Source organism: Lygodium microphyllum, chromosome 8 (assembly GCF_053477565.2).
Source record: "Lygodium microphyllum isolate KBCC chromosome 8, Lygodium_microphyllum_v1.1.10, whole genome shotgun sequence".
NCBI lineage: Eukaryota > Viridiplantae > Streptophyta > Polypodiopsida > Schizaeales > Lygodiaceae > Lygodium > Lygodium microphyllum.
The window spans coordinates 33,060,018-33,074,396 of NC_141142.1; the positions used below are offsets into that span (position 1 = coordinate 33,060,018).

The 14,379-nt window shown below is 41.1% G+C and overlaps 1 protein-coding gene across 2 annotated transcripts in view; it reads right to left on the bottom strand.

The window, feature by feature from the left end:
• Positions 1 to 1,265: 1,265 nt before the first annotated feature.
• The window catches only part of LOC148032128 (uncharacterized), a 30,837-nt gene continuing 17,723 nt past the window's right edge, over positions 1,266 to 14,379 (bottom strand). For both annotated transcript variants that reach the window (XM_087682756.1, XM_087682757.1), the window contains exons 5-10: positions 12,424 to 12,694; positions 12,184 to 12,267; positions 11,250 to 11,381; positions 9,066 to 11,149; positions 2,380 to 2,479; positions 1,266 to 2,189 (exon numbers count right to left, since the gene is read on the bottom strand). In XM_087682756.1, coding sequence (XP_087538882.1) covers positions 1,797 to 2,189; positions 2,380 to 2,479; positions 9,066 to 11,149; positions 11,250 to 11,381; positions 12,184 to 12,267; positions 12,424 to 12,694 — 3,064 coding nt within the window. In that variant the 3' untranslated portion in view covers positions 1,266 to 1,796. The remainder of the gene's footprint in view (positions 2,190 to 2,379; positions 2,480 to 9,065; positions 11,150 to 11,249; positions 11,382 to 12,183; positions 12,268 to 12,423; positions 12,695 to 14,379) is intronic.

The window sequence follows — 14,379 nt, forward strand, 5'->3', positions numbered from 1 at the left end:
CAAAGCATGTGCTTAGAATTTTCAGGAAGAGTGCAAGGAAACTATAAGGGGTATTTTGGCAATTTCAGCACAAATGGAGGCGTGGGAATGTCAACTAATTGCAAGGGGTGTTTTGGTAATTTTCCCTTCAACAAATAAAGACTGATCGATTGCTTGCTCAAAATCCTTTTATTTCTTCACCAAACACTGACAAAAACTGAGGGGTATGTACTTTGCTAATCTCTTTTAACAAGCAAAGGGGTATGTATTATGGTAATCTCCTTTAACAATGCAAGAAATAAAGACTGATCAGTGGCTCAACAAACGACTTCCATTTCTTCACTGAACACTACAGACTCGATCATGGGGTAGGGCTTTGCCACCTTCTCAAGCACAGAGCTTAATCAACAGTAGCCGCACAATTCAATTCTAAACATCAGATTCTTACCCATGCTTGGCTAAAATACCCCACAAGAAATGATACACGTGAATAAAGATTGACTTTTGAGGAGGATGTCATGTGGCAGTCCTAAAACATCATTTAAGATACTTCAATGTAAAAGGTGGTTAAAGTACCCAATGACATTTGCAGAGGATATTATGTGATACTGTTCGAAAACATCATTTAATATACTTCAGAATTAAAAGGCAAGTACCCATAATTATTGAGTGGGTAACATAGAGAGTTAATGTTTCCAATTCCCCTGCTACCTAATCAAACAGACATAGATACACAAGTTTGTAAATTCCATCTTCTAACACTCCCAGGGACCCTTCCACTTAGAAACTGCTCCAAATTACTAAACAGCTCACCTGAGAATTTGAACAGCGCCTTTAGAAGTTAACGTGACCTTTTTCAAAATTACCTTCCAAATTTGGATGGTTTAGATAGATGATGGGTTATTCTTTCTGTTTTCCACAAGAAAAAATACTGTTCATGTTCAGTCCTCACTGACAGATGGTTCATGACCCAAGAATTTGCACAAACTCAGGAACACAAGTTTGTATGCACATGGGGTTTACAGAAGAAACGAAATCACGTTGGAACCAGCAGTTACCATGTTACAGTAAAGGGAACAAGTATCTTACCGCGTTACTCTCAAGGACTACGTTCCTATCTCGCAGTTAGACAACCAATAGAACAGTGGCAAGAACATTGGCGTGTGCCTTTACACAAAAAACTTAAAAGCCTCAAAACAATGAAAGCAAAACTTGCTTAGACACTCAACTCAGAACAGAGCAGAGCAGCAGTCCAGTCTATTAAAAATATACCTACACTTTGCAGGAGAAGGTTAACTTCAAGATTTACCATTAACACCTATTACAATTCACAAATCTGTGATTTCTGACCTGGACACAGACCCCACAAAAAATGGGGAATGAAGTCACTTTGCATCATATTGGAAACTGCAGCAGACAACTAAAAGCACAGATAACTAGTTTTGGTCTCCTACAGACCATAAAAGTGATTGTTGCTGCAAGTTTCAGAAGAATTCTGAACCTAAACCAGTTCTGTGCAAGAATAAAACCCCTACCCAATAAAACAAGTGCCCAGCCCCATGTGCAGTATCGTATAATGGGAACCCAGGGGCACCCAAAATGAGAACATTTTGGAATGATGCAACTCAAGAACCTGACCATAATACAGACCTAACAATGACTATCACAGCCGTACTTTACAACAGCTGAGTTCATTTGCTACATAAAGCCCCAATGAACTCCAGAGATCAGCAAACTAAAAGACAACAGAGAGCTGCAACAAATTTGAACATATGAAGCAGCAGGAAGACAGTCAGCCAACAGAGTTTTGAATGGTTTTAAGTCGTGAGGTAGTCCCACCACTTCTGTTTTAGGCTGCGTTTCTCAACCTCTTCATCATCCTCCGCATCTTCTTCCCTTCCTTGTTCAGAATCCTCAACTTGTCCACTTCCCTCTTCCTCCTCGTCTTCCTGGTCTCCATCTTCCTCTTCTTCAAGCTCCTGTTCTTCTAAATCATCATCGTTCTCATTTTCATCGCCTTCCTCACCCTCAGCATTGTTTAACTCTCGAATGTCAACAACTTCATCCACTTGCTCACCCTCTTTGTCATTATCTAAACCATTACCTGCAGATTGGCTTACAAACACTTCCACCTGTTCTTGCAATACAATCTCAAGTGTCTCTTCACCAGGCCCCCTAAGTGCCTCCTGATCTGGATCACCACTCTCTGCCTGGTGAAGATAAAAACAGGTTATATTCCTCACATATTAAGAACACCTTTAAACATTAAGATATCTGATATATGTAAACTTTAGACATGAGGGCATATATTACCTACAGGGTTCAAAATACAGAAGTTCATGTACTAAGAAAGCCTCAATCGAGCAATCACTAGCCACCAGGAAATCAAACAACACTTACATTATCAGGTGAGGTATCATCATCTTGAAGCTGTTTTTCTTTACCCGAGACCATCCTTTCTTTATCCTCTGGTGACGCTTTTGGAGCTCCCATTTTTGTGCTGAGTAAATCAAAATACGGAGATCATGCACAGAAGCTTAAACAGATTGAAGTTTATTAACCACAGAAAAATTCAACTCAACATCACCCTTGAGGGGTGTTCAAAGAAAAATGATAAACGGCATTAACTATCACACACAGTATCTTATAACAGACACAAAGCATGATTTACAAATACCTACATAATAGTATTGCCACCTTGATGTACTACTGAGCAACCAGATATTAGTATCTTGCAGACAGTAATGAAACACAAAGACACCACAAGACCTCACACTACATACAACCCTTCCAAGTCAAGCCACACATGTATGCACACAACCACGATCTTTCATTACGTAGCAATCAAAGTGACTGTCAAGCTAAAGCTGCACAGAAGTAAAGCTTTATCAAAAGTTAACAGAGACTCTCCATAACTCCCATAACACCAAAACCTGAACCATCCCGGCATGACTGCATGATCTGCTTGCATCACTGAAATGTGATACATACTGTTTCACTGCATAGTTGCATGGAAACTCATTACCTAAATCAAGAAAATATAACCAATGTTTCCTAAATGTTTCTTACCCACTCAAATCCAAAAGAGAAACAAATATGAGTAGATAACTAAAAGCACAACTCTTTAGTCTTACCTAGGAAAATAGTAACTTTGGATATTGTTTTAAGTTTGAACTTTGACTCCGGAATCCAATTTCTACTATCAAGGCTCTAGTACTTATAAACTCTTGGATGTTTGAACTTGAAGTGACTCACTAGTTCACCCTTTCATTACTGTTTTAGATATTTGAGCTATCATGTTTGTTAATGTGATATTTTGAAATTGTCTTTTGAGTATCACGTGTTGACGTCATGAGTCGTGATATTTTTGAAACAGTAATCCTAACATCTGAATTCTTCCAAATTTGACATCATTTGGAACCTTGTATAGTGGAAATTCGTCATTACCTCCCCGGTTCTATTGGTTAAGAAGAAGGATGGATCCTTCCGATTGTGCATTGACTACAATGATCTCAATAAGATCACCATCAAAAATAAATACCCCATCCCTCGAATCGATGACTTGCTTGACAAGCTCAAGAAAGCACGCTACTTCACCAAGATTGATTTGCTATCAGGCTACCACCAAATCAGAATGAGAGTGGGTGATGAAGTTAAAACAACCTTCTGGACTGACCGTGGTTTGTACCATTTCCTTGTCATACCATTTGGGCTCACTAATGCCCTTGCTACGTTTCAGAGCCTAATGAACAAAATATTGCAGCCATGGCTTTTCCAATTTGTGTTGGTATTCTTTGATGATATACTCATTTATAGCAAGTCGTAATGAGCATTTGAAGCATGTCAGACAAATTTTTAGTATACTAAGAGAGCACCGGTTATTTGCCAAGGAAAGCAAGTGTGTCTTCATGCAAACGGAGGTTGAGTACTTAGGACACATCGTCAGTGATGAGAAAGGCATCCAAGGTGACCCTAAGAAAGTGCAATGTGTTCGAGATCGGCCCACACCTACTACCACTACCTCCTTGCGTGGTTTTCTTGGCCTCTCCTCTTTTTATCGAAGATTTATTTGCCATTATGCCACAATTACAGCACCATTAACTGACATCCTGAAAAAAGAGGCCTTCTTTTGGGATGCTTTGGCTGATCGCCGTTTTCAGCAGCTAAAAGAATTGCTCACTTCAGCCCCCATCCTCGTATGCCCCGACTTTTCAAAGGAATTTACCATTCATTGTAACGCTAGTGGACGAGGTATTGGTGCAATCTTGCTGCAAGAACATGGTGTAATAGCCTTTGAGAGCTAGAAATTGGATAATAAAGAGAGAGAGTTGCATGTCTATGATCAAGAGATATTGGCAATCATTCATGCTATCAAAAAGTGGCACCACTACTTGTCTGGCAGTAAATTTAAGGTGAAAAGTAACCACCGTGTGCTCAAATACTTCTTGACTCGGCCCAACCTCACTCCCAAATAACGTAGATGGGTAGCTACCCTGCAGAACTATGACTTTGAGATCACCCACACCCGTGGCAAGGACAATATAGTGGCTGATGCACTCTCTCGCATGTGGGCATGCAAGGTTTCATCTATCACTAAACTCCACCATGATTGGATTGAAGAGCTCCAAGAGGCTTACTTGCTTGATGCTGAATTCAGCCCTCTTTTTCAGAAATTACAGCAAGGTGTTATGGATGACAACTCTCAATATCAGCTCCACAATGGCCTCGTTTGGATCCATGGTCGTATCATGATACCCCATGTCTCTCCTTTTACCCAAAGGATACTTGAAGAGATGCATTCTTCACCAATTGCTGGCCACTTAGGGGTGTTCAAAACATATGACTGCATTTCAAAAAGCTTTCATTGGAAAGACCTATGGCGAGATGTTCAAGAGTTCGTGTCTAGATGTGTGCCTTGTCAACAAAATAAGGATAGCACTCTTAAACCGGGCGGATTATTGCAGCCCTTGCCTATTCCCAAAGGCAAATGGACCCACATTACCATGGATTTCATCACCGGTTTACCTACAACCAAGAAGGGTTGAAATAGCATCTATGTGGTAGTTGACCGGCTCACGAAAGCAACCCATTTCATCCCTACAAAATCTCAGTTTACAACATCTCAAGTTGCCACTCAGTTTATGGAGCATGTATTTAAGTTGCATGACTTGCCCCGCGTCATAGTATATGATCGGAACACCAAATTTATGAGTCAATTTTGGCAAACAGTTTTCAGCTCCATGGGGACCAAATTAGCTCCGTCTACAGCCTTTCATCCCCAAACGGATGGGCAAACCGAGTGAGTCAACAAGTGGCTTGAGACTTATTTGCGACATTTTTGTCATGATATGCAGAATTCTTGGGATGTATGGCTGCATTTGGCTGAATTTTCTTACAAAAACTCCACTTATTCGAGCATTGGAGTCTTCCCCTTCGAAGCATTGTGTGGTTATCGGGTGCCCCTCCCCACCGTGATCTTCAATGAAAAGCTCAACCCCCTTGGAAAAGAAGAGTTAAACCGCATGCAAGCTTTACTTCAACAATGTAAGACAAATCTCAAAAGGGCTCAAGAGCACATGAAGCTCCATGCTGATGCAAAAAGGAGACCCCTTGACTTTCAAGAGGGTAAATTGGTACTCCTCAAGGTCCCCAAGTCCTGTTTATGCTACACTCAAGGATGGTTCTTGCAACAAGTTGGCACACCGCTACTATGGGCCCTACACAATCATTAAGAAGGTTGGGTAATTGGCCTACCATCTCCAACTCCCTCCTACTACTAAGATCCATAATGTCTTCCATGTGAACCAATTGAAACCCTTCATTGGCACTCCCAAAGATTATGTAGAGGAGCTACCCCCCATAGATGAGGACCTTATTCAGTATATTCCCGAAGCAGTCATTGGGCAGCGTGAAAAGCAACTCTGTACCCGTTCTATTCATGAATACTTGATCAAATGGCAAGGCCTACCAATAGAAGAAGCTTCTTGGCGCCTGGCCTCTATCTTGGATGAGTTTCCACACCTCAAGGAGGCCGTATTGGCTGGAACTTAACCACGCTTGACCCCTGTTTAGCTGCAGTCTGCTTCTAGATAGCCAACTGTTTTGCACTAGTTTTGGTCCTGACACATTTTCAGCCCCACTTCCCATATATGGGCTGAAAGTGCACCTCAAGGGCTCCACGACAATACCTCACTTGCCCCAATCGGAGTTTCCTAGAGAAAGTTATGGCTGTTTTTCTCCAGCCATCCTGTCTTGGACAGCACACTAGTTACTTTTGGACAGCCATCTGTTCTGCAACAGTTTTAGTCCTGAATTATTTTCAGTCTCCCCTTCACCCACATGGGCTGAAAGTACACCTCGTGGGCTCCATAACGACACCTCACTTGTCCCGTTCGGAGTTTTTTACACAAAGTTATGGCTGATTTCCTACAGTAGACCCCTACGGAACAGCATGCTGTCCACCCCATCCAAGGTCTTGTCTATCATAAAATGGTAGATTATAATGCGGGTGAGACCCTCCCATATGGTCTCCTATACCTCATGCCCTTGGCGCCCCATTTCTCTTCTCTGTCCAGCCGCCCTTGCTTATTGCCATTGTATCATGCACAGAGTAGTACTCTGTAGCTCCCACTTTTTCTTTTCCGGTTCGTCCCTTGTTTTTTAGGACAAAAACTCTATGAGACAGGATGGTTTGTAAAGAGCGGGGGACACGGGAACATGGCATGGGAACATACCAGTCACACTAACGGTATATAAGGTGTAAGAGGGTATTTTGAGGCATCAGGGAATTATCAAGAATTTCTCTTTTCACCTTCACAAGCTTTCATGGCTTCTTCTTCTTCTTTCTCTCTTTCCTCTCTTTCTCTCTCTTCTCCCTGTCTCTCTCTCTCCTCCCCCTCTTCTTCTGAAGTCTTTCTCTCTCTTCTCTCTCTTAGTTAGATTAGTTAGGTCTCTTTCATTACAAGTGCTGGTGAAATGTGTTTCATGATGAACTTATTTGGCACAGATATGGGACGCCTTTTTGCCCAAGGCTCTAGCTTATTAGCTAGCACAAGGAAGATACTGCAAATCCTACTGGTCAACCTAACTCTCAAACTCTTTGCCCAATCAAATAGAAACAGCACTTGTGCAAGGTTAAAAGATCATCTGCGAAGAGCACAAATTTTACATCTTTGAAACCTTGATACATAATGTTGGTCTTATACAAATATATTATTTCCTTCCTTGCTTTCCATGCTGTTGATCCCTGTCACACCTCTTACTTTGGTCAAACGATAGTTCAGTTCAAGTGCACATCATTCCACAGACCTACAGTTGAACAAACATCAAAGTCAAGACCACAGCATTCCACAAGCCAGAGATTGAACAGATGTGAACCCAAAACAGCAACTAACATGCAGCTGAAATGAGCCTCTACAGGAATCAACCACACCACAATCGCAATGACCCCAGCTGGCTCCATCCAAATCATCTTATCCTAATTATTTTGCGGTAAAGACTATGCCTGAGATAGATTGCAACCATGAAGAATACTCACTCATCTTTCAATTGTTGAACGCCAAAATGTGATCAACGAAAATAAACAGACTTTGGTGATTGTGAACAACCAAGTGACATACCTAGAACCTCACGATTATGAGCCCGAGTATTAAACAGATAGTAGACCATCACTTTGGGTATCTAGCCATCAATATTTAGAAAGTCGTACACTGAATCTCATAGCACATGCACCCTTTCTCACCACAAACACTTACAAAATATATACACAGATCATCAGACCACATGCACCCTTTCTCACCCCAAGTCACGTCTGCATCCAAGAAATCATGGCCACTTTCTAAGTAGATCCTAAGATAGTGCTGCCCAACCATCCAGTACATCACTAAGTGACCATAATAATTAGTCAACCCTGTACTATAATACAACAAGACCTCACCAACAATCATATCAGCTTATACTATATATATCACACAAAGAGATTTATAATGAAAATAGAGACCTAAATTTGTTACATGCACAGAAGCTGAATGAGCATGACCATCTTTGAAAAGATCCTAAAATGGAGCAAGTTGTACAAAGATAGTGTTGCCCCAAACTATCCTGTACCATCACTAAGTGACAATAATGATCAACTAACCCAGTACAATCATACAGCATGGCTCGCCAAGAACCACATCAGCCTATAGTACATAGGCCACATGAAGAAATTAACAATGAAAAGCAAAGTTGCAAAACAAACGTGCACGCACAAAGCTTGAATAGACATGAATACATTAAGCAAAGAGGAAAATTCATGCAAAAGATAAGATGAACACCTAACTATGCACATCCCAAGACTGCAAAGAGCTATATCATGCTAAACATATGCACAATTAGAGGCAAACATATGTTCACCTTATCTGTTTCCCTATTTCTCCATTCATTCCACCTTCCATCCATGTAAAATTGGTACCAGAACACCAGTGTCTTTCACTGTTTGGTCTGTGGTGAGAGATTCATACTTGGGAGTTTGTGCCCCTGCACATTTGGTGACTCCAAGATATATCATTTTGGACCAGAACGGATAAGATTCATCCCTGTGTTCACTCGTTTGAGCAAGTATTAACTTGTCTAGCAACTAGTTGACTGGATGTGGTGACCTTGCAGTGCAGACATAGATATGTATTTGACTATTTTTAGTAAGTAATTTGCTCTCCAGACTACCTAAAACGTGCTATTGCACATCACTACAACTACACAGGCTGATTTGACTTGAAAACTACACAAAAAACAGGATCTATTCGGTTGATCCATTTTACAACTCTGTGTTTGGTATGTGTTCTTGATGAAAAAGGTTTTTTCAAAAACCATTGTTAAATCTAAAGAGGTCTCTGATTGGAGCAACAACACCCACAAAGCCATGACCACAACTCAATCATTTAACTCTCTGCTTACCATTCATATGTTCATTATTTCACCAACTCTTTTTTTCATCTTGTACAGAAACTTGTCATCTAACTTTAAAACTACTTATAATTCAAATACCGTAACTAGAGGCAATTTGCATAAACCAAAGGAAGGCGCGTAGAGATGTCCAGAATTCTTACATGGTGGAGCGCCTGAAATTGTAGCGCTTAATTCCTGGAACATCTTTCCCAGAATCCCCATTTGCAGCAGTCACACTTTCCTTTTGCCGCCTCTTTCTCTTCCCACCTGCTGCAACCTCAGAGTCTTCCTCTAACTCATCCACCTCTGCATCACTAACATTCTCATTGTTGTGCCTCCGTCTACGCTTCCTTACTTGACTGCTAGCTTTAATATATTTATCCTGTTCACTAAGTGATGGAGCAGCTGAGTCTTCCTTGCCCTCTTCGACATCTACCTGTTCTTCCTCCCGGTCCCCACTAGAGACATCTCTACCAGCCTCCTGTCCCCCTGGATGAGGATCTAAGAAAGTCTTTGCATCTTGTACAACAGCAAGAATAGAATGAGTTCTCTTCACACCCTTAGCTTTCCACCGCTGTTTTTGTTGTTTGCCTTCACGATCATTATCAGGAGTAGGGTTATCACCTGACCTTGAAGAATGAGAAGTCTCACCCTCTGCTTCTGATTCTGTATACAGCTGCTGACCGGCACCTTGGCTGGGACTGGCAACAGAAATGTTCTTGCTCTCTTTTGGCTCCCCTTTGCTGACACCCTTGAAAATGAATCTTTCAGATTTCTTCTCTGGTGAGAATAACCCTGAAACACATCTTTGCAGCCATGAAAGTCTCCGTGGAGTCCCCAAAGATTTCTCTGGAGTTAACTGCTCATTTACAGTAGAAGGAAATGATATACCCAGAGAATCACCCTTATCACCTGATGTTCCTGGAAATTGGAAAGGAATCTGGTGCTCAAGTTTTGGTGTTGGAGTGGTGTCTTCCTTCCACTGCAACATTTGCTTCTCTGACTTGAAGCTCTCATCTCCAGCCTGTAACTCTTCTTTCAACTTCTTCAGTTTGTCAGCCTCTTGAAGAGTTTCCTCCCTTTCTTTAATCAGATTTTCTCTTTGCTCTTTCAGCTTCTCTCTCTGCAATTGCAATTCCTGAATGTCTTTTTTTATTTCATCTCTTTCACTCTCAGACTCCTCACGAAGTTTCATAATTTCTTGCCTTTCCTTATCAAGTTTGAGCCTTTCTTGCTGAACCTCCTCCAGTTTCTTTTCTGCCAAATCCTTTAAGCTAAGTACCTTCTCCCGTTCTCTTTCTGCTTCTTTCTTCATCCTGAGCTCTTTCTCCTTCAATTGCTTTTCAATTTCCTCTTTTCGCTTCTCTATGTTTCTTTCTAGATCTCGCTTCCTAACTTCCAACTCCCTAACAAGATCCTCCCTCTCTTTTTCGACTGAGCCAAACCATTCTGCTCTTTCACGCTCCACACTGCTTGTAAAAGCTTCCTTCTCCAAACGCAATGCCTCAGAATCTCTTTGAAGTTGTTCCCGTAATAACTTTTTCTCTTCTTTCAATCTTGCTTCTTCATCACGCAGCCACTTGGAAACTCTCTGAGCCTCTTGATTGGCTCTTTCAAGCTCTTTTTTGACTTCCTCTCTTTTCTCATCGAGTATATCCCACTCCTTCTCAAACCTTTCTTTCTCTTTCTTTAGTTCCTCAGCCTCCATTGTCACGGCTTTAGTCTGAGCTCTGCAATCATCAATCTCTGCCTTAAGACAAGTCTGCAACTTCAGCAACTCCTCCCTTTCTTGATCAGTGACCTGAAGCCTTTCTTGCTCCAAGAGCACCTGTTGTTTCTCTAGTTCCACAGTTGTCCTCACTTTTTCCATTTCATCTAGCAATAATTTTGCATTCTCCTTCCCTTCTTCAACTTCCTTCTTTTCAATCTCTAGCTGTTTCTCCTCAACTTTGAGTGCACGTTCTTTCTCTTTCAGTCCTTTCATCTTTGCTTCTAATTCTTTCTCCTTTTCTCGCTGCTTCTCGACTTTCTTCTCCAACTGTTGCTCTCTTTTTGTGAGCCTCTCCTCCTTGCGCTGAAAGTCAGTTTCCAGCTCTTGAACTGATGCTTTTTTCAGATCTAGCTCAGCTCTTTCATCAGCAAAAGATTGTCGTTCTTTCTCAAGGTTAGCCAATGAAACATCACATTCTATTTTCTTAGCTTCAAGTTCTGCCATTTGCTGCTCAACAGACCTTTGCAGTTCAATCTGCACGGCAGAAATTGAAGTGATCAGTCCTCCTAAACTAAGAAACAATTTCTTAGCCACATCCAGACGGGTCAGGGTCATGGCCCATTCATGCACATACCAGATCCCTCTGTTGCTTGGGCAGCGCCTCCTCCTTCAATTTCAATGATCTCTCAAAAGCTTCGAGCCGCTCTCGCTCCTTGGCAACAAATGCCTCAGTTTCTTTGACATGCCTTTCGTGTTGCTCAAGAACCTGGTTCATTGATACATGAAAATGTAAAGGAAACTTACACGAGCAAACGGATTTCAAAAGCATGAAAAATAGATACATGAAAGCAAGAGCAACAAGATGACCCATTTGAAGTATCTTAAAAGAAGCAAAATGAGATTTCATAATTAAGAATGGTAAGTGGAAAAACACTCATTAACAAATTCACTAGCTGAATCTAAACTTCAGTGAGGCAAAACTATATGCCTTCATATTCGCACATCTTCTTCCATGGATTTTGAGTTTCCACCTACTTTATGTATGTCAAGATACCTACGACAGCATGCTTGTATGTCTCCCATGCTTGTTTAGATGGATGGGCGCAAAATCTATGTACTGTCTGCCATGCTTGCTTGCTTGGATGGGAAGAAAATCAAGCACAACATTGTATTGTGTTTGTAGAACTGTCTTCTATATTCTAAATCCAATGGCATTATTCTGTCAATTCCCACTGTTTTGTTTTTTGCAACAAACCCTACCTTTGAACTTGTCTTGTTTTGAATGAGTTTTGTCTAAGACCTCCAAATCCAAGCCCCAGCCTTCCCCCCTGCGTGCACGCGCACGCGTGTGTGTGTGTGTGACGTGAGACTGTCTTCCAAAATCACTCAGGAATGGTTAAGTTGGGAACTTTTGATAAACACCATCTGTCGAGTATTGCTTTTTCCAAGTTAAAATAACCTTCACAAAAAGAGTTGCTCTATTAACAACTTATGGTCCTAAACAATTTAAAGCCTTGCAAATAATAGGCCCTGGTCAAAGCAAAATTTGCCAGAGATGCCAAACTTACACGCTCTCTGCTTGCAACCCTCTCATTCGAGAGCACCACCTCTTGCTCTTTCTTGACAGTTGCAATCTCCCGCTTGACAGCATTCTGGACAAAATCATATTGTATCAGTAGAATGACCGTGTCTATCATAAATGTCCACAATTTTTTTCTGGTAAGTGCTGAAGAGTGTGTCATGATTGAAGAGATTTGGAGGATGAATCCATGTGCATCATAGCAGAACATGCAATAAAGATCATCTACCTCTTCTCTTGCTGTCAGTGTAGACAGCCTTGCAGTCAAATCCATTTCCGATTGCTGCAACGATGTGCGCTCTTTCTCAATCTGCTTTTTCATCTCTTGCAAATCTGTTTCAAGCTTCTTCAATGCTTCTTCTCTCTGGTTTGCAATCTCTTCCCGCTGATTAAGTAGCTTCTGTCCTTCCAGCAATCTTTCCTGGCCTTCTTGCAGTTTCTTTTCCCACTCAAGCAGAGACTGCCTCTGACGACTTAGTTCTGCCTCATGAGCCTCCTTTCTGCAGGGAATATGCAACTGTGGTTATTATCATGTATCTGTTAGACACTTTACTTCCTTGAAAAAATTTAACATAGAGCATTAAAATGAAGCAGCTTAAATACTTGAGCACAAGAACCCTGTGCGTAATCCTGCAGGGTTAAATGTCTTACTGTTACATGCAAAAGCTAGATGGGCAATCCAAGTCTCCAGAATGTGCTCAATTACTTCTTCCAAGCAGTGTAGGATTTAGACAGTACTGGAACACCACACGGGGTCCCAATACCCAAATGAAGGCCTCCCCCCACCAAAAGAAAAAAGTAAAGTATTTGCTTTCCTAACACAATAAAGATGTCAGGGAATGCCATGTCACAATGACGTATTGACAAACTTGCAGCATAACATGATACAAGGCCCAAAACTTAAAACTACTTCAATGTTGCATTGTGCAAATCTCTCATATGATTAAGAAGTGATTTAAGTTCAGGATTTCACCATTATACACCCTAAGATAGACCATTATACACCCTAAGATAGCTTCATCACACTATACATGTTTGTGGAATGGGTATGGGAACAGTGATGCTTATGGAACCTGTTCCCAAGTTCCTTCAGCCATGGAACAGAGTTCCATCTTTTGCCTTGTACCCAATCAGAGTTTTGGGTAGACTCAGAATTAACCATATTACCCTCTAGTTAGAATGGAATAAAAAGTCAAGAGTTCTAAGGTCATTTCGGACATTAGTTTAAAGCACAATTTCAAATGGGCACAAGTTGAGAGAAAGTTACACAATGCTGTACAACTTACAAGGATCAGACAACTGAGTCTATAAATAGGCAGTCCTTGCATAGACAGATACTATTGTACAATTGTAATTGACCGAGTATGATTACACATTTATGTGTCAGCCCCAAGTGTGGCAGATTGCCACCCAGAATCAGCTGAAACTGCTGCATTTTAAGAGCCATCATCTTACCCCTGTTTGCTGGGCAGCAGTAGCAATCAGCAAACAACTTCTGCCTTTTAACCTATAAAAAGCAGTTCCAATCTTATCCTGCATTGCACAGGTGTTTGCAAATTTGCTGTCAGATCAACCTGCAAACTGCTGAGCTTTCCATCAGATGAGCTCAATCAGGTTTCTACCATCCTCCTCCAGTGTTGTAGCCTGTGTTTTAACCTGTACTAAGACCAACTGTGCTGTCCTGCCATGATACAGAGTCCGGTGCCATTTCAGTGTACTTTTACACCAAACCTTCATCCCTATAGCTGCCAATTGCTGTACCTTGAATCAATCTGCATTGTGTGGCTGCTGTCAGCCTGAGTACTGCTTTAATTTGCCTTAAATCAGCTCTACAGACTTTCAGCAAACGAATAAATTAAAACTAATCACTTCAGATAAGATTCTCCAATCGGAGTTCCACCTTAGACAGTAGTGCAATTGGCCATTACTGCAATATAAAGTGGCGAGGAGCATGGAAGGTCCATCGCATGGCACTGATTTACATCTGCTTTGTAAATTTGATATGTTTTTCACTTTTCTAGCCAATGTAAATACTTTATCAAGTTATCTAATTTATGGTATTTCAAATAAGTATTTAATTTGACAGAACCTTTGCATCCCCAACAAATGCATTCTAGTCCATAATAGCCAGAAACATCAGAAATGTGTGGAAACGAAACATTAGAAACATGTTTCATAAGTTTCT